The sequence below is a fragment of the Colias eurytheme genome, chromosome 2 (genome assembly GCF_061535395.1).
Source record: "Colias eurytheme isolate Ceu_HAF_F1 chromosome 2, ilColEury1 Martin Lab GWU primary, whole genome shotgun sequence".
Classification (NCBI taxonomy): Eukaryota; Metazoa; Arthropoda; class Insecta; order Lepidoptera; family Pieridae; genus Colias; species Colias eurytheme.
In genome coordinates, this window is record NC_142981.1 from 5885923 (window position 1) to 5907352 (window position 21430).

At 35.1% G+C, this 21430-nt stretch overlaps 2 protein-coding genes across 5 annotated transcripts in view; one reads left to right on the top strand and one right to left on the bottom strand.

The window, feature by feature from the left end:
* Window positions 1–7682, top strand: part of Lim3 (Lim3 homeobox protein) — a 33024-nt gene extending 25342 nt beyond the window's left edge. For all 3 annotated transcript variants that reach the window (XM_090107823.1, XM_090107830.1, XM_090107839.1), the window contains exons 2-7: window positions 1656–1830; window positions 2476–2678; window positions 2922–3105; window positions 5956–6113; window positions 6408–6581; window positions 7525–7682. In XM_090107823.1, coding sequence (XP_089963949.1) covers window positions 1656–1830; window positions 2476–2678; window positions 2922–3105; window positions 5956–6113; window positions 6408–6581; window positions 7525–7682 — 1052 coding nt within the window. The remainder of the gene's footprint in view (window positions 1–1655; window positions 1831–2475; window positions 2679–2921; window positions 3106–5955; window positions 6114–6407; window positions 6582–7524) is intronic.
* Window positions 7683–8385: 703 nt separating this feature from the next.
* On the bottom strand, window positions 8386–21156 carry Phlpp (PH domain leucine-rich repeat protein phosphatase). 2 transcript variants are annotated; one of them, XM_090113100.1, is made up of 7 exons: window positions 20511–21156; window positions 20235–20425; window positions 18225–18463; window positions 12207–12318; window positions 11636–11752; window positions 11058–11211; window positions 8386–10804 (listed from the first exon to the last, which is right to left on the bottom strand). In XM_090113100.1, exons 1-7 carry the CDS (start codon window positions 21139–21141, stop codon window positions 8451–8453), a joined length of 3798 nt encoding a protein of 1265 aa, XP_089969226.1. In that variant the 5' UTR covers window positions 21142–21156; the 3' UTR covers window positions 8386–8450. The 2 variants fall into 2 exon arrangements, with proteins under 2 accessions (XP_089969226.1, XP_089969233.1); XM_090113107.1 differs by lacking the exons at window positions 20235–20425; window positions 20511–21156 and adding an exon at window positions 18794–18934.
* Window positions 21157–21430: the final 274 nt, after the last annotated feature.

Here is a 21430-nt window from a genome sequence, read left to right on the forward strand (position 1 = left end):
TCGTGTGCTAGGTGACTGTTGAATTTAGGGATTCCTGGAATTAGTGATGGTTTGTGTTTCTGGTCAATAATAGCTTTAATGAAATAGTTTCCATGTTTGATTTCTATTGATTTAACTTTCAGGTGAGATAAACTGTTGTTTTTGCTCTAAAGATTATGAAATATTCAAATAATTAAATAACAAAATATTCGAAATATAGCTGGTCCGTTTTTTGGGACAGTGCCGTAGATACAGGTAACTAAGAACCCATTGGCATGTCCCAAGAAACGGACGTTGCCATGATTCCTATTTTAATAAAATATCACTTTCATGGGATTTTCTTGCTTAAGAGTCTTTAATTATACATAGAATTATTTTTAATTAAGTTCAAAATGACGAATATAATCTAATATGTTGGGTCTACAATAGAACCGGGAGTTCCTCGACCTCCACATGCATTTCGTCTAAATGTCCTAATCATCGGCCAAATATCACTTCACATTTTAGAAAAACCATTATTATTTGTATTAAATTAAACCAAAGGTTGCTTGACACGAAATAATAAATGTCATTTAATATTCTACACAACTAAATAGTGTGATTGAGCTCGAGAGGGCTCAATTATCATTTGTTAGGTATTTAGTTAAAATTGAAGAATTTTTTGTTATAATAGATAGTGAAAATACTGTGTTACAATAAAACAATAAAATGCTACTTGAAATTGTTTTCAATTGTGTTATATTAAGTGAATTTTATTTTTTTTTTCACTCTTACTTTATAAGCTGTATGACAGCGTTGTCCGTTTTTTGAGACAGCATTGAAGACGGGGTTCTTGGCAAAGGCCGTTTTAACGGACATCCTGAAAAACCTACTTACAGAAAATTTGTTTTATTTTTTTCTCTACTATAGTATTTTTTAATCAATAACTATCACTAAAACCAATTCAGGTCATATCTGTGTACATTATTTCAGGGCTTGCCGTGTTAAGGGTTAAGTAGGAAATGGTTTGGTACAATTCTAAATTTTCCCCAGTTCTCGCGAGTTATGCCTACATACATTCGTAAGATTGTAAATTGTTAGCGTAAGGCGTTGTACACAAATCACTGGACTGTTAAAGTTGTAATTAAAGTTAGCGTGATTATGGAGCAAAATTGGAACAGATCATGCTATAATATACCTAAATAGATCTCTAGATACATTCTTGAGTTAAATGGTAGCTTAGAATCGTAGATAATTTTATCCGCAATATTATAATATGCCTAAAAAAATAATAGTTTAACTTAACAAATTTCAATATTTTATAACTACCTATACCCATAGCTGCGCTCCGCGGTTTCACCTGCGTGGCTCCGCTCCTGTTGGTCTTAGCGTAATAATATAAAGCCTATTATAGCCTTTCTCGATAAATGGGCTATCCAACACCGAAAAAAAATTTTCATATCCGACCAGTATAGTTCCTGAGATTAGCGCGTTCAAACAAACAAACTGCTTGTTTTGAACGCGCTAATCAAGCAAGCTTTATAATATTATAAGAATAGATAAAGATTTTTCCAAAATATAAATTCATATTTGAATTATAAAATCTTCTAATCTAGACTATTGCCGCCTTTTCCTGCCTGAGTTACCTCTTCTTACCTGTAAGATAAGGCACGATACATTTTTAACCTTGTCAACAGCCAGTATTCCAAAATGCGGTGGCTGTCACGAGATGATCGTAGACCGGTACGTGCTGAAGGTGTCAGACCGGACGTGGCACGCCGGGTGTCTCCGCTGTGTTGAATGCAGGGCGATGCTATCCGGGAAATGCTTTGCAAGGAACAATCAATTGTACTGCACTGAAGACTTCTTCAAGTAAGCCTCTGTATATTAGTAGTTTATTAATAGATTGGTAGATAATGTAACTGGAGTGTATAGTTTTTAATTTTTATTTAACCATGATAAATTTTCAAAATAGTTTTAGTTGTCCCTATCTCTTATATATAAAAATGAATCGCTAAATGTGTTGGTAAGCGCATAACTCGAGAACGGCTGAACCGATTTCGATAATTATTTTTTTATTATATTCCTTGAAGTACGAGGAATGAGGATGGTTCTTATGTAGAGAAAACATAAACATGTACCACGGGCGAAGCCGGGGCGGACCGCTAGTTAGGTATAAACTTAAAAAGTAACGAGCAGAAAGCACTTATACAAGAAATATGTTTGTATCTTTTATGTAAAAACGATTGATCGAAAAAGATGATACGATATAGATTTTCGTTTCACAACGAAAATGCTACCTCATTCAACACAGTTGTAATAGTAGGTACAAGTTTTGAAGGGAAATAATTTATTAGTGTAGTCTGGCGTTAATTTTATTTGCATCCGTCTCATATTAATAAAGCTCTGGCCTAAGTTATATTGCCAACTAATTATAAAAAGTTCAAATTATACTGTTAACTATTTATAATGCGTTTCACGTTGATAATGTTGTTTTGATTGCGGCTGTTGTCCCAGGCGGTTTGGCACAAAATGCGCAGGCTGCGGCCAAGGCATCCCGCCGACGCAGGTGGTGCGGCGGGCGCAGTCCCATGTATACCATCTGCGGTGCTTCGCGTGTGCAGCCTGTGCGAGGACGCTTAACACTGGTGATGAATTCTACTTGATGGAAGACGGGAAGCTCGTGTGCAAGCCGGACTATGAAGCCGCGAGGGCTAAAGGTTCGTTGTACGTGGCACTAGAAATTGATTTCCCTTGATCTGTGTTTCAATACCTATCCTATTATGGATTGTCCGGTTGCACGTAGGTACTCTACTAGGTACAACAAAAAAGCTTACTTTTATCGGACACAGGCGTTTTATAAAATGCATTTTCATACAATCAAGATACATATATATTTAAAGTGCAGCTTCGTATGCCATTTTTTTATGATAACTAAAATTAATAAAGTCACTGTTAAACAGGTGAAGGTTCTCTAGACGGAGATGCAGCCAGCAAGCGACCACGAACAACGATAACAGCAAAGCAGTTAGAAACCCTTAAAAGTGCATACAGCAGTAGTCCCAAACCGGCGAGGCATGTGAGGGAACAACTAGCGCAAGATACGGGCCTGGACATGAGAGTAGTGCAAGTCTGGTTTCAAAATAGGTAAGTTTTGTGGATTCTTATGCAAATAATATCGTACTTGTTCATGAAAACAATTATCTTTTTGAATATTATTTTAATGTTATAACGGTTCATTTGAATAGATATTTATTTAAATGTTATAACGGTCCAAAAGGGGCCTTGTTATATTGTAGGTACTTATACCTACACAAAATATAGTCATGTAGGTACTAAGATTACGTCAAAAAAGCGTAAAATCAATTTACGAGTAAATGTTTAGTGTTTCATCATTGATTTTTTGTGACAAATCGATTTCTATTATAAATAATCGATTAAGATACATGCACCACTCTTTTAGGCATAGCTACACTTTTTCATTTAGCGTTTATGTTTCTAAATGCTCTACGGCTTAACGGGATGAAACAAAGATTAAAATTTATGACTGTCGAAGTAAGGATATAAATGTGGTCCGATAAAACAATAAATGATATCATTTTGAAATTAAGTCAACTCCTATTACAACGAATTAAATTAAATGTTTTGGTAGATAATGTGCACCGTGAACTACAATAGAGCTTGAGCTACAGATTCAATGTTAAATAGCTATTATATCCAGCGACCTTGCTGTATAAAAGAATGTCCCTGGCTATTTTTTAAATTTGTATTGACTCACAATTATAGTAAATGGCTTTTACAAATAAATTCAATTCAAATGATGTAGATAAGTGTTCATCTCTGCCTTGCGAATGTCTTATTTTTAACGACCATAAAAAGACGGCATTTCAGTTGAATCTATCGTAAATTCAAGGGCAATTAAAATATATTTATTGTTTAAGTAATAAATTAGACGTACAATAGTAACAGTGTATAGTTCTGCACGGTATGTTTTTTCGTGCGCGACTGCCTTCAGTCACGGCAGCCGTCACGCCCTGCGCTTTGGCCTCGCCTCGTAAAACTGCACCCGTTATCACAATGCCCACTACTTTATCATTTACCTAACTCTAGTCGTCTATAAAGTAGATTAAATACAAAGTTGTAAATTCAATTGTAGGGTCAACTCATCTAATTCTGTGACAAAACAGAATATGAAAAAAAAAACAGGTTAAACTTAATAAATTTTATTTTTATTTTTAATAGGAACATTAATCAATCTTCTATTTATCAAATGGAGCAAGTGTAATCTTAACACATATGAATTAACTCAGCGTAAAATGAGCTTAATCAAACCGCGATGACTTGTCTAATTCTGTGACAATCACCATAATTCGGTGATAGTACTTCTCTAATTCTGTTATAACCGAATTAAGTGAGTATTTATTATTTTTTAACACAAAAGTAAAAAAAAAATACAATTAATAAAAAATATAAACATATTGAAAGTAATAATTATGTATTTATTTATCAATGAGAAATTATCAAAAGAGGGGAACCATAAAAAATTAATATTGGACTTTATAATTGTTTGTGTGAACAGTGTACAGACTCATTTTTGACTGCAGAATATTTTGAATTGCGGATGTCAGCGTTGTTTCATTATATTTTCTATTTTTATTTTTGTCTTCCTCCATGCTGTCTAAAATAAAAAAAAATAACTCACTTAATTATGTGATAAAAAAAATAACGGACTTTTTTAAAATGCTTGAAAGCGATCCTACTTTTAAACCTGATTAAAAATAAATATTTTCTGACTTAAACGACTAACGTATACGAACTAAAAACAATTATTTATACACGAATTGAAAATAATAAAAATTTGCTTGGTTAATTCGGTGACACTGTTTTGAGTTACAATCTTGAAAATCGTTAACTTTTTGAACCCAGGAAATAAGGTATTATGCAAAAACAAATGAAAAATTACTAAAATCTTTATCGGTATCAACAAGAATATGTTTTTAACAATTAATTGTCAAAGTATCATGAACTTACACTCACCTTTTCTATTTAAAATTAATTAAATAATGACAGTACAGTTGCACGCTACCGGTGAAACGTCAAACATGGCGGGCGCAGTGACAAATCCCGTGATTGTTACTATCTCACCCGCACGATTTTAACAAAAATTTGTACACGAAAAGAAGCTTTATTACCATACCATAGGGTTAATTTTAATGTATTGGATTTTACTCCTATAACGCTGTAAAAGAGTCCAAACGTTGTATCTCCGAATTAAGTGAGTCACATAATTAGGTGAGTTTACCCTATTTTACTAATCGTTACATTCCAATAAAGTTTCATGACGTTAATTGATTTTAAATACGAAGTAATGGCTAGTTAGCTATATAAAACGTGGCTAATAAGCTAAGAATAAGGAAATTGCTTATGACTATTGCTGATTAATCTAAACACGCAATTCAAGAACAACGATGTAATAATACAAGTCAGAAAGATCAATTGATTAAAGCCACAAGACGTCAATTGATAGCTGGTCATACAAATAGTGTATCGAAGTTATTACTTTAACGATGACATGAAGTAGGTAATACAGGGCGTTGTTCCAATAATCCAGTACGATTATATCGCAGCACGTCCCCATGGACTGGGTGGAGGCACTTTAATTAAACGAGCTCTTTGTTAAAAGCTCGCCACGACGAGCGGCTCCCTGCTACGTAATAACGCACGCAAAACGTACGACCAGAATAGGGTCGTACCTACTGTTTAAATATTACTCGCTTACATCGCTTTTATTTTTCATAATTGAAAGTAATCGGACTGTGTTGAGTATCTGCAAATAAGAGTAAATAAACATGTCATTTTTGTATTTGAGGAGGTCTCAACATACTATAAAGCAGTTTCGTGTCTCAAATAAATATATCAGCAGTATTAAAACCTCTATAATTTTATTCTAAGCCTGTGATTTACATGGCACCTGTAAATTTATATTTCTATTTATAGAAGAGCAAAAGAAAAGAGGCTAAAGAAAGATGCCGGTCGCACACGATGGTCACAATACTTCAGATCTATGAAAGGTTCGGGCGGCGGCTCTCCCAGACACGATCGTTTACTCGACAAAGATGAATTGAAAATTGACTTGGATTCATTTAGTCATCATGGTTAGTATCAGTTGTATTTAAAGTACTTACGTATTATAGTATATAAGAAATTCTCCGTCTTCTAGATTCGTATAAAGCTCACGTAATGAAAATATTTTTTATTTCTTAGATTAAAACAATACAAAAATGAATACAACGATAATGAAAATAAATTTGTTATCCCAAATCCCATATTCAAAGATGTTACAAATTCCAGCGTTTATTATCTCCAATCTTTAATCACTTAATTCCATACCATTAGGTATTTCCCATTCTAATATGGGGGCTCATATTAAACCGCATTTTGTAAAACAGAACTGAGCAACGACAGCTATAGCACGGCAGCTATGGGGGGTGAGGACAGTTCGCCCGCGGGCGGCGTGGGAGGGGGCGCGCGGTTCGGGGCCACGCCGCCGTACCTGCGCGCGCACTCGCCCCCCCACGCGCACTACCACTACCCCCCTGACCACCTCGTCTACACCAATATCGGTATGCACTCTATGTACTTTGTAATCATTTTAATGTGTTATTATTTGGTGTACGGTTTACAGAGCGAATTAATGAAAGTATCCCATTAAAGGTTTTATTTGTTGTAGTTTAGTTTTGATTGGTTATACATAAGTAGATATATACATAGTTAGATATTTTGTAAAATAATATTTCATATAGAAACAATAGTTATTATAACGCCACCTACTCACTCCAGTATATTTAATTTACTTTTGCTATATATATATAGCAAAAGTCCCCTCCCCTCCCCTCCCTTATAGGGGAGATTCATTTATGTATTTATGTGAATGTAATATTTTAATCTACTTTATATCTACATAATATATAGACTAATGACATGGAAGATTGATCGTGTTTCAACTAAGTATTAGGTACTATTATTATCTTGCTTTAAATAGTACTTAACTCACCACTTTAAATAATTAGATTGGTTAGTAATAGTATTATATAGATTGGATAGAATATGAATTCACTTGAATAAATAATTCTTGCCTTTAAAGTTAGAGGTCGGTAGAATTTGATTAATTATTTATTAATAATAATTACTAGCAAAAAGTTATGCTTTAAGAAGGTTCGCGAAGTTTTCTACCCTAATTATTAAACTTTAAATTTTTTGTGTGCAAATCTTGTGCAAATTAATATTTTATGCTTGATAACGTGATATCTAGACATGACTTAGAAATGCCATGTCAAAGCCTAAACTTAAGTGTTTCTCAGTAAACTGTACCGGAACAATTTACAATACTTTTGCAAAAAAATATTGTGGAATAGAGCTCTCTTCGTTAGCCTTAATTAATTATATCAATGGCATTATTTATAACTTAATTTTATAAGTTCATAGTAGTTGGAATTAATAAAAGCTAACTTCGGACATCACACATTTTCCATTAATTCAAAGCTATTCACGAACAACTATGCTTAGGTCAAGCCATGGGCGGTGGCCTCGGCACTGGCACCGGAGGAGCATCAGACATGAGCAGCTCGTCATCACCAGCCGCTGGGGGGTACCCGGACTTCCCCCCCTCCCCGGACTCGTGGCTCGGGGAGCCGCACCACTACTCGCCGCGCGGCTACCCCTAGCGGCGGCCGCCGCCGGCGCACGCGCACCTCGCGCCCCCGCCGCTCCCCGCGCCCTGCCCACCGATCGCCCTGCAACCGCTCGAACTCGTTGTTAAACGTGAACTGTGACTTAACCCCCAATAGTCTAATATTCATGGATTTAAGCATGTAATGAACATTCAAGTACCATTCCATTTACAGTCATATAGAAATAACTTAAATTCAAAGATATGAAATAGACAAATCGTGAAACGGATATACCTTATCATTGTAAATAGTAACCTGTACGATAGCCAATTGTTAATCAAACACTATCTATAGTTTTACAGTTTTAATTCAAAGTTTTGTGTAAATAATTAAGGGTAAATGTAAAGTTTTTATCAGAATATTTTAATTTACTTAGGGATTAAATCTGTTGTCACGTTTTATTGATCAGTAATAGTAAATTAGGTACAAATTAGTACCCTTACCTTGTTTGTATCATTGACATTATAAACTAGATATTAATACTTGTTAAGTTAGAATATTTAATGGTACTTTGATTATGTAAATGTTAACAACTATTACATGTGTCACAATTATTGTAAATAGAAAAATGTAATTAAAAAAAATCTAAGACTAGCTCACTATTGTAAGTCCATAGATGTAACATTTTGTGCAAAGAATCTAGTCGAGAGATATATCATTTATGTTATATTATTGTATATGTAAATAATAAACCATATTGTGCTAAATTAAGGAAAGTTTTATTTACAGGAAAAAACTAGATTTAATTTACATAATATATTTCTAGAGTTCTGTGGTGGCTACGCCCCAATATTGCTGCATTCGTCCCTCTAAATCTAAAGAATCCTGAGATTGGGCAGATTTTTCTTGTATCACAGCAAAATCATATTCTAAATGATATGGCATGAGCCGTTGAAGTGAACCAAAATAAGCAGCGTTTGGTCCACAGTTTGGCATTCGACCAGATCCGAAACGAAATTCTGGTTTCAGAGGAGCACCAAAAGATCTTGCGCTTCCGAAGTGTTTTGAGAGGAATGGAAGTTTCGATTGCTTGCCAGCTACGTGCAGCTGAGGACTACTTCCTGATAACCCTTTTACGGTTTTCAAACTGCCGTTAACAGATTTAATTCCTTTAGATAGATTGTCTAATTCTTTATCGAATATCATTTGTGTATTTTGTTCAAGCATATATTCCCAACATTTAAATTGCTCCTCGGAGTTTGGAATTTCCTCATGCTTCCTATTTTCCTCTTTATCTTCCTCTACACGAACGCGAATAGCTCTAGCGACACCGCCCCGAGGTTTTCTGTCTGTAGCTTTGGCGTGCGATCTTACGCTAGCATAATGTTGTTGACTTATTGCTTCGCTAATGGGTCTATCACTTTGTCCGCTAGGCGATGAGCGGTCACTGTTCGATTTAGGTGGAGATATTGAATGGCAACACGGTTCTAACCGAGAACAACAACAATCTGAGCGGCACACAGGCTTCGTAGTATTGATTGTCTGTCGCAGCTCTCTCATAAGTAAATCGACGTCCGATCGCACTGTGTCGAATCTAACTATAACTACAGATATACAATCTTCAGTGCCATAGCTCTGAGCTAAATCTTGTAATCTTTTTGCTGCTAAAACAGGATTACGTTCCGATCTTACTTCATTAATTGCAGCATCCACTGACACTGCACTCCAAAACTTTCCATTGGCTAGTATAAGGAATTCGTCATCTTCTTTTATCACAGTTTGTATAACATCTGGATCCGGAACTGAGTTCGGATAGCGAGTTGAATAACCGAGTCGCTTATTATTTTCTGAACCTAACGAAAGAGGTCCGGTTCTTCGACTTAAAACAGCTTTTGTGTCACCTACATTTGCCAATTTCATATTATAAGTTCTTGCAGTATGACCAAATGCACTATCAGGAGTATTTATTGGCGTTAAATGACACATTATAAGACAAGCACCTTTTCTTTGACCCTTCTCTTTTAATTCCCTATGAGCAGATAGTACAACGTATTTCATATATTCATTTACAGTTTCTTTAATAGACTTTTCCTCTAAAAGTAAACCAGGTAAACAAGTTTGTAGTATTTTGGTTACTTCTGTATCATTTTCACCGTCTATAACAGCAAATAATCCTTCTCTATTACAAAATGATGGTAGCCTTATTTGTGCACATGATAACTGAAGAGACTTATTTGGACATTCTGAGAATCCTGTGACCCAAGGAGTAGTAGACCCATTTAGTTCTTCATGAAAAGCACTTTTTTGAGACCATGCCGTGGTATTGCGTCCTGTAACATCCACTAAACTTAACGGACGTTGGGATTTATAAGCATTAAACTGTAAAGCATCCACCTGAAGTTTCTTGTTACAAGAAATATCTAGGAATTTTAACTGTTTCGGTGCAAGGAGTCTTAAATCAATACTATCTAATTCATTGTGTGCGAAATCTAAGACTTTTACGGAAGCACTGCACGCAAACATAGGTACTGAACGTAATCTATTCGAATGTGCACGCACAACTCTTATGCTATTTAGCTGAGGTAAACTATCGGGGAGTTTTGTAAGGGAATTTCCAGATACGACAAATTCTTCTATTTCTGGCCAGAAGTTGAAAAAGCTTTCCGGCAAACTCGTTAGGCAATTGTATGCCATATGTAATATTTTCAGTCCTCTAAATGTGATTATGACATCGATTGCATCATCATTTAAGCAGTTTGCGGTTAGATACAGCCTTTCTAGGCAGTGTGAAGACACACCTCTGATTCGTGGCAGTCTACTCAATCTATTATTTGATAGATTTAGTACTGCTAATCGATCACAAACTGAGAAAAAGTTCTCTGGAAGCGCTTGTATACAATTATCATGTAGTAGTAGTTCTTTTAATGGTGATCTTAACCTGGGCATCGAAGGTATGGTTGATATTTTATTATGGGCTAAATGTAAATGGCTAAGACTTGATAGTTCACTACAGAACAGATGTTCAGGAAGTGAGGAGAGATTATTGTTGCTCGCGTACAGTTTTGTTAAATCGGAACAACCGCTTAGCCATTGTGGTAGTGAGGTTAATCTGTTGTGAGATAAATCAATTTCTACTAAGTTTATCGGTGGGACAGCTGTTGTCAGACTCTCCAAATCTGTGAAAGAAAATATCAAAGAGTTCATAATTTATATAGGTACCTACGCTTATAGATAACATACACTTGGTATTAGTATATAAAAAAAATCATACTATTAGGTTTAGAATCACCCTTATATTTCACTTATGTTTAAGGTCAAACCAAATTAATATGAAATAAAAGCTAGACACCTCATTATTTGGAACAGATAACACCATTCAACTATAAATTAGCAACATGTCAAGTTAACAGTATAAAAATATCAACTCACGATTAAATGGCGCTCGTAGAACCCGTAGTGATGCGCCGTGCAGAGCCATGTGTTGGATCGCATTGTGAGACGCGTATAGTTCCCGAAGCCCGCGTAGGGAGGACAACACTAGCACTTCCACTGCATTGTACGATACATCTAATGTCACCAAATGCTGGAATGTAGGACATTTTTGATTATTATTATCAATAAGGTACAGATATTATGGTTGCAATAGTAAATACATATATATCTAAAATTATGCGGGCTCATACAGGATATAAATTACTATTACATCAGACGCTGACCGCCTCAGCTGCAAAATTAAATTAAAATATACTATAGTTTTTTAACTTTTTATTTGAAATAGAATTAATACTTTCGTTTTCATATTCTTTTTCAATAGTTTAGTTTCATTTTACGTTAAGTATCTAAATTCTAAAGCTAAAGTCAAATAGTTATGTCCATTCCTTTGTACGAAAATAAGATACGATGAACTAAATATGCATGATTTTTTTATGATTAAATTAAGGCTACGTATTTACGTTTTGGATGTTTTTTTTTTTAATTTGCATAGATTAAATTAAGTAGGTACGTACCTCATAATTTCCCAAAATCACGCTGCCTTTCAGCCTGTTATGGCGAAGATCGACATTTGTAAGTGGTGCTCGGTGGTCGCATTTATTTTCATCGCCAGGACTCGATCTAGTATTTATCTGAAAATTGCATTATTTACATTAAACTAACAAAATAATTACAAATATGTTATAATTTAACACAGTCTGTCCTCGCCCCTGAGGAAGACAAAAGACCTCAAACTTTACGGAAATTCTGAAGGTATTCCTGATTATCGCTTTGATCAATCTTCAATCAACTTCAAAACAATTGAATATGTACAAAACAGTTGAGATAGCGTTAATAATTACATCCTCTTTGCGTACATCAAATTCCACATACCACCTATCAACACCTGTAAGGATATTCTAGGCACAAAGAATGGGTAGGTAACAAACATGTTTCAGTAGTTTAGAATATCGATGAATTATGAACATTTTTTTAGGTAGGTATTATGTTTTACTAATTTTACGAATTCTTTAAAAATTATTTAATAAAAAAGTACTTAATCAAATTCCAATAAGGAACTCTTACAATTTAAATTTTTAATCTTACCCCAAAATTAGTAATCATATTTCGTGCAGCTACAATTATTCTCAATCGGGGAAGTCGTAGAACGCAGTCCAAAGATTTCAATTCATTGTCGCTAGCTTGAAGCTCTTCGAGTCTGAAAAGATAAAAGGCTTCATTCAATTTTGTATGACGTTTAAACACTTAACTATAACAATGGAGGAGAGGTCTGTATATGTAATGAATAAACTCAAAACCGACTTTATTAGGGTTAAAAATATTTTGCCGCTAGGAAGGGCTTTACCGAGGAGGCTTTTTATATTGGGTCAAATCTGGCGCAGTCAGGACAAGTAGCTAGTATTCGATAAAGTACAGATATCAATTAAACCTCTGACAGGCAAACCTTAAACCTAAAATTAGGGACTTTAGCAAGGTAATTGCCACACATAGAAATTCGTGTAGGAAATAGATACTTACATAGTAGGCTACTTAGGTAGGTATACTTAATTTAAATAGAGATGAAATATGTGGTTATCGATATGCTAATTTAATAATTATAGTAACAACAAATGTTGATTGTTATTCATATCGAATTTCGTACCTACTTTGCATATAAAGGAAGACTTTTTTGCTTTTTAAAACCGGATAACCTGCGTATCGTATTATTAACGTATAATATTTCGAAATATATTTATGCATAAAAATAATATTAGTCAATTTAAACCAATTACGATATAGCAATTGTTTTGATTATAAATAATTGACAAGATTTTTTGTTCATAAACATGTTGATTATTATATTTTAATTGGATATGTTGTTTTTACGCAATAAATAATATTACATATCGATATAATTAACCTAATACTCAAACGAGTTTCAAATTAAATAAAAATGGCCAGGTACCTACTTACAAATAAACACAGTTTTCGTTCAGAGAGTGGCCATATGCTTATTTGGTCTAGAAAGTCATTAACCGTGAATAAAGAAATTAAGATTTTAATTGACCTCACAACATTCGAGATCTATATGAATTATATACAATTGTATATAATATAACCGTGCCATTGTTATTCTCTATTGAAATCGAATCTAGTCTAAAGACATTAGTTTACAAACAATTTTATTGTAATCATAAAAATTTATATTCTCAGATTATCATATTATAAACAATGCATCTACATACTTCAAACATTTCTTTGCCCAACCCTCAATGCCACGATAATAATTTGTGGAATTTGATATACTTAAAGGAAACGTTTTGAAATAAGAAACACTGAATGTGTACAATATACATATTATAATATTCCTAGTTCTCTATATTTGTATTATATTAGGGCAAGGCTGCTCAACCTTTTTAACAGTTGGGCCAAACAGAAGATTCAGAAATCTTTGGCGGGCCACTGATGGTTCCTATTTTAGATACTTATAGTGAGGCTTATAAAATTAAACTCCAGTATTATAAAACATAATGTTGTTTATTGAAAAAATAAAACAAAGAGCATCTTATGCCCAATGTCAGAAATCACATTGACCAAACACAGAATTGGTCAATGTGATTTCTGACATTGTTTTTGCTCTAATAACTTTTTTATATTAGGCGTCAAATCAGACGTTGATAGTAAAAGCAAGTCGGAAATATGTTGCTCTGTTCGTGATGTGCGGTATTTATTTTTTACATAAGTAAGACTTGAAAAAACCTTTTCACAAGCATATGTTGATCCGAAGCTACTTAAGAACTGCAAAGCCAGGTCAGTTATTGCAGGAAAGTCTTCTTTTGGTACCAATTTCCAAAAATCTGAAAAGTCATCTGAGGAATTTTGAGGTTTCGAAGATATTTTTTCAGCAAAAAGGTTTTTTAGCGCAAAATGATTTTGCAATTCAGTGAGTTCCAGTTGAATATTGGCAGGATAACTAATTATTTCACTCAAACTGATTGTGAAAGGATTCATAAAAATTTGGATATTTGGTTTTTTACTCTCAAAATCCTGAAATCTGCTCTCAAACGACTGTAATAAGCATCTAATTTTAAATTCGTACTTAGAGCAATTCATAGTGACGATATTGAGGTTTTCTTTCAAATCTTTGAGTGTTGGAAAAAGGTCAATATTTTCTGTGGCTAAATTCATTAAAAATAGATTTAATTTAGCTTTGAATCCACTTATCATAGTAAACATAGTCGAAAGTGTGCAATCTTTGCCTTGTAATTTAAGATTCAAAATATTAAGGTAATCCGTAACGTCGACAAGAAATGCAAGATCACTCAACCAGGATGTTTTCTTCAGTAATTCGGTTTCCAAAGGTAATGCCCCTTTTTCCTCTAAAAATTCTATGACCTTTCTATGAACTTGGTTTGCTGTGAGCCATACTAAAACAAAAAAAAATATTTTACTTTCAGCCAGGCTAACATAGCACACAGAAACATGGCACGAGTAAGACAAGCCAAGACACTCTTTTTACCTAATACGGCAAGACAAATGAGTGTCTGGGCTTGTCTTTTCTTTCTCCACTAAGGAAAATTTGTTTGACTGCCTCTTTGGAAACAAGAATCTTTTGAAAACCCAAGTCTTCACTTGGCATGTAAAAGAGAGAGAAAGAACAGGTATAAAAATATGAAAACTTGAATAAGCTAATAATAATAAATAACTTACATTTCAACGCCAATTTGAACACACGACAACTGATTAGATATGTCCAATGTTTAGTTCAGTTCTTCTCGTCATAAACACAACTTAAAAACTTTAATATCGCTTTGAGGGAAGACAATTACAGTAAATAAATACGTGCGCGTGCTATCTTTTCTCGAAACACAATGATATAGATGTGGAAGTATGATCGAAATGGGCGGGTGGCGGGGGAGCGGGGAGTCGATCAGTTGACCGCGTGTGAGTTTCGGTTCACTCATGTCTCTCTTTCGGCGGGAGGGCGGCCGCGGCGGGCTGCGGGCATAACATTTTAGACCTGGCGGGAATTTTCGAACTTGCTCCCGCGGGCCATTTGAAATTCGTTCGCGGGCCATACTGTGGCCCGCGGGCATAGGGTTGAGCAGCCTTGTATTAGGGCAACATGGGTCATTTAATTATGCACAAGATTGCCCTCTATTAGAGCATGGTATTTATTTATATTTAATAAAACAATACATGCGACACTTGTATGCATGGTATGTAAATGTTATGTTTTTCTGCCTATCTATCTGGAAATTGGTGCATGATTCACGCAAAAAATTACTCTGTTGAATTGAATTCAGCTTTCACCGATTATATCTTTAAATATTGGCTTCATTTGGCATATTAAGTGGGTCTCTATCTATTAGGTACGCTAAGTCGCATGCGAGACTTAGTGAAAACTGAAATACAACAACTATAATAAAATTCAAGATTCTGAAAAATAACCAATCTTCGTAACCAAGCTCACGTAACCACGATTAACTATTATAATAGACATGATATTCATGAAAACAATTTCACCAAATAAATAAACATAGTACTTATATTTAGTACAAAATATGAATATTTATACAAATACCTTTACGCACAAAACCTTCACTTTACTACGCTTATATATTTTGATTAAAATAAAAATTCACAAATAAAATAAGGTAACACTGAACTTTATTTACGTATGTACGATATGAGAAGGCGGCAAGACTGACCGCAGGTTGCGCGTGCGCCGCGCCGCCCCACTGCCCACATGTCTTTGGTAATAAAACGCAATACCGGGATACAATCGATGTTACATTATGCTCATTGTAGTATTGCTTATCTATGATTCAATGCAATCGATCATGTTTCCCTAATTATGCAACCGGTTCCTCTAATTTTTTGTGCATGTTTGCTAAAACTTCTAGTTGTTAATTTTCCTTGCCTTCCCTCCGTTGCATCTTTATTTTTTGTAAGTATTTTTTTAATTTATGAATTAGGATATACATAATATGCCCCCTAATTATTTTATAAGTTCAGGATCCATCGCCCATTTTTGCATTGATACTTGATTACTATCAAGCTAATTTTCCGTGAGTACCTAGCTTTATTTTGATGAGACGCCCAATAATTTCCTGTACGAAACTCTCGATTGTGGTAACTTACAGAGATAACAAGGATTAAATGTTTTGATTTGATGGTTCTCAAATATTTATTATTAACTAAAAGATATAATACCTATTTATAATTGTGTTTCTATCATTGCGGAAATTCTTTGTTAATGATTAATGTTTATTTATAAGTGCACAATTATAAGAAAAAAAAAGACGTGAATACGGATGGTATATTTAGTTATAATTGAAAGCTTAAGAGTTTGATTGTTAGATTCCGCTAATCTCAGGAACTACTATACCGATTTCAAAAATTCTTTCACTTATAGATTTGCACGAGATCCCAGAGTGCTACGGCCTACGTAATATTGCAATAAGCACGAGCGAAGTCAAGGCCAGTAGTATAAAATTTCATCAAAAAAGGGACTTATTCCCTCTGACCTATATTGTCATCACCTAACTCTCAACTCATTAAGATTGTTCTATGATTTAAAACATACGTACTGCTCATAAGATTGTTCTAACAATAATACAAGCTAAACCACTGATAACTGTTCCAAACGTAAACAAGGACATCAATAAGAAGGGTTGCGACGGCAAGTGAACGTAACTCTACGGTTGGCTGCATTGATGTAGATAGCCTAGTCCCCGACGCACGGGCACTCATATAAAAAAATTGGCACACAACGGAAATCGTGCCGTCAATTAGCATCTCACAAGCGTTTAATGTAAGTGATGTAAGATTACGAACGATTATAATACTGACCTATAAACCTTGAGATCCCAATTTTTTAACAGTACCACAGAATACATAATAGTAGCTAAACGCTACAGAACGGACACTCTCCGCCTCCCGCCAAAATTAAACACTTACCTCACCCCGCACGATCAGTCTAAAAATGGTCCACATTTTTTTACAGGGACGATACGCAACGAAGATTGACAACATTAATCAAATTGACTTAAAGTAATTTTATTATTTTGGATATGTGATTATGGTTTTTCGTAGAAAATGGTTAGTTATTGTGCTGTTTACGGATGTATTTCATCAGAAAAACGCGAATTTTTTTTACGCTAGTCACAAATGGGCCAACCATAAAGCGTTAACACACACATTTGCAGTCTCTACAGTGTGACTGTCAAAACGATAATTTTGTATGGAGTGTCACAGTGGGTGTGACAGTACGTTGGTCTTGAACAAAGTTTGGATAAGAGGGCTATTATTGTAATAACAAATATGTAATGAAATGAATACTCTTCGACATCTATTATAATATGGCCTTAAACATAATATACACATGACCATAGCAAGCGAAATTGTACAGACATGGAGTGCCTACTTAAATAGATAAATTTTCACTAGCTCATATAGTTTAACACAGACAAGGCTTTGAAAGTTTTTACACCATCTATTCTGCGCAATGTATCATCCATAGAGAAAGTGATATGTATAAAAGGTACTCGTAGTTCCGTTCCCTTATTGTGCTCATCAATGGATTAGATACCATTCAATTTTGCATTTATAAGAACGTTCGAACACAGATTGCCACGAGAGGTAAGTGCTACGGTCTGCTGGCCGAGCGTTAAGGAACAGAATACATAATAGCTATGTACGGAGTATGTTACCGTCTACTAGAATACTCCATGTGTATAATAAATCAATAGTGTTCGCTTTTATGATAAATTTCCTTTAAGATATATTATTTTAGTCTTACATTAACATTTTATCGCTGCGTAAATCTCACTGAGGTTTATAAATAAAATAAAATATTGTACTTAGTATGGTATTTGAAGAGGCTTTATTTTGAGACTATGATATAGTTGTCAAAATATAGGGTCTAATAAAGTACTAAAGAGCCTATTATGAGATATCCGTCTATTTTTCAATGGCTTTACAGAAAAATGTAACTGGGCTATAAAAATAATTTATTCGCAAACCTACAGAAAAAAACAATTGATAAATCCTCTTATTTTTTCTAATTAAAATGTGAAACGATTATGATATAAACAAGGTAAACCAAAAATAAAAACTTACTGTGAAAGTCGACATATTTCATTGGGTAACTCTGTAATCTTGTTATCGCTTATATCAAGATGTGTTAGTGCCTGGAGCGAGCATGTCTGTGGAGGCAGGCTGTGCAAGCTGTTCCCGCGCATGCGCAAAACTCTAAGGGCAAATCCCTCAGAGCTGTGCTGCGCTAGAGCCCGTCCCAGGCAGGATTTGCCTCCACCACTGAGATCCAGTACATTTGGAGGTTGCGTGCTTTGGGTAGCCTGTAAAACGTTTTGTAATGTTAAGTAAAAATAATTTGTTCAGCACAAACTCAAACATTTTTTTATTCAATTAGAAGTACTATGCTTAAGTAATTCTAGAAGCACTTATGAATCGTCATATAAAAATAAGTACTTGTTACAACTTAGAATGGGAGTTTTCATGCACGCAGTTGAGACAAATAAGTGTAAATGGTATTGACCGAATTCATGTATGTGTTGTGATATCAACTGTTGCATCCGTTTAATGTGCATCAATTTACTATGCTAGTTTAATAAACACTATGAATACGGTTCATTTATACGGTTTTGTTAGTCAATTTTTTCACGCACCGAGTTATACTTCTCCTTGTAAATAGAAGGTTCCAAACTATCCAAGAAAACATCTTCACTTTGTTGGCAGAACACATCCAAACTATCAAATTCTTCTTCTTCGACTATCATTTTGATATCGCCCATATCGTGGGCGAAATTAAAGTTTTACAACGCAGCCGCATTTGTGGTTAGATTATACAGCTTTAAGCGTAAATACATTGAGGCCGTCGAACTCAAAACCATTGTTATTCCCAAAGACTATCTAATAACTCCTATCCGTTTTTGTTATTCCGGTCACGGCTGTGCTTGCTTGTTATGTGACTTATGAGTGGCCTTGTGCAGTTCTTCGGACATTCTATATTTGACTTTTTGTGCAAGTGAGAATCACTTCAGCGGTGTATTTTTTTGCACGGCGTGGATTTTTTGTGTGAGGAATACGCGATTCGATTCGCCGATAGAATAAAGCACGTCTAAGTAAATGCTAAGGACCGTTTTGACTGCTCTCGGTGTGCGGCGCCTGCCCCGCTTACTGTGTTCTTTATCTCGAGCGTGACATTTCTTACAGGGTAATGCGCACGCAATGTTTTATGTATCGAGATTCGTGACGACTCATAAATCTTTTTCAAGTTTATTAAATTTTATTTTTCATTTTCAATCGGATGAGAACAACTCACTTTGATAGGTTGTTCGTATGGTTATATCTATTGTATCTGGCGTAAACACTAAAATCTCCTTTCAATGTTTGGCTAAGCTATATTTTTATCAAAATCGCATTTATAAAAGCACTAGTTAAGAATTAAATTATTAAATGAAGAATATTTGATTTTAAATATGTAAATAACAAAATCTCATATGCACAGCCCTATGAAAATAAACATTGAAATGTCAAAAAGTCGGTAACTGAAAAGATTTCTAGTAGGTAATTTGTAAACGATGCGGTCGGTTCGTTAGTTTGAGAAGTGTACCGGAATCAAATTCCCAATCATCCACTCCTACGGCCTACCCCACAACGTGACCGAAATGAAATGCAAATAATTGAAATAAACGTACTTACCTATCTAGAGCTTGTTGGCTTTCAAATTGAAACAAATTCTAATATATGAAAGCCTAGTATAGTGTTATATTATCTGTGATAAAAACTTGTTGGTATAATTATTACACTTCTAAATGAAAACTGCATTAAGTTTGATATCCAATCCAACATCTAAGTGTTATTATTTTGGATGGTTACGTACGGTTTGAAATATATGTATTAAGTTTATATATGTTACATAAGATTAGTGAGAGTAGTGACTTATTATGCACCTTTCCCCTTCTTTTGTTTAATGAAAGTTTGCTTTTATAGACCACGAATGAATTAGGCGATAATAAATGTGTGATAACACATGTGCTACTTTTTTTAAATTCATGAAGGGTCTCAATACGGATAACTAAAGCTATATTTTGGTATGGTACATACCTCTTTTAACCAGCAGAACCACATATTTCTTTCCCATACGGTGCTAAACCCGAGAAACAGATGATTTGTTCCTCCATCAACCAAGTTGCTACCTTGGCAACGAGGCTTAATGCATATAACTAATCTCTGTGCTTTAGGATGGCAAAATTCGATGCTGCCACCACTCAATTCGATCATTTCCCATGACGTCCCTAAAAATAAACAGAATTTTTAGTCACTCTTCCAACAAGACCCAAGTCCCATATTTGAGTAAGATAAGCCATGATAGGTACTAACCAAAAATATGCAGTTGCGATCCAACTATTTGCGCAGGACGTGGTTTCCATTGTGGAAATACGTGACCCTTAAGAACATGCACGGTACCAGATTGAAACATTCCACTTGATCGAGCGGCTGGACCGGCACACCAACGCATGCTATGTCTCATTTCAGGGTCCACTGCAAACCGTAACCGACGTGCTTCTGATCTCCATCCAAGCTTTTTTAGAAACTCTTCTTGAATTTTTAATGGACACTCATTTAATTCTAGACGTTTCGACTTTTCACCACCAATTTGTAACCACAGCGTTAATTCTTCACTAAAGCCCAGTTTTTTATTAACTTCTTCCACACTGGTATTGGTAGACACTCTCACTAATTTGCTTGGAGCGTCTACTGCGAACGGTTCGAGACCCTCAAATACGCGTATCCAGGTATAGTCCGAGTGTGTTTTGAAACCCCTCGTGGATGCAAGTCTCCGAAGCGACTTGCGCGGGAGTGCGGGCGATGAGCCGTGAAGCCCATCGTCGCAGACCATGGCGCGGCAGATGGACGTGAAGCGCGGAGGCCACTGCCGTAATGTCGGCCCGCAGACCGGAGTCCGCCGCTGCATTATAATTAGGTCGAGCAAGGTGGGGGTGGGAAACATGTCGTTCGGTCACTCGGGAATACTGTATGCAAAATAATTCAACCATGCAGATCGAATAGCAAGTAATTCGTGCTAGCACTTTAAGTAAACGGTTGTTCATCTTTTTTGAAGAAAAATGTGTTCTAATATAACGTATTTAAACACATATGACAATAGTGAAATGGGACGGGAATTAAGGTGAAGTAAGCAGTGTTGGTTCCGCGTCGGCAAACACCCCACCTGCTGACTCACCTGTTGTGTACGAGGACCATGATCCCTTTGTTTTTTTTTATTCAGGACTGTATGTTGC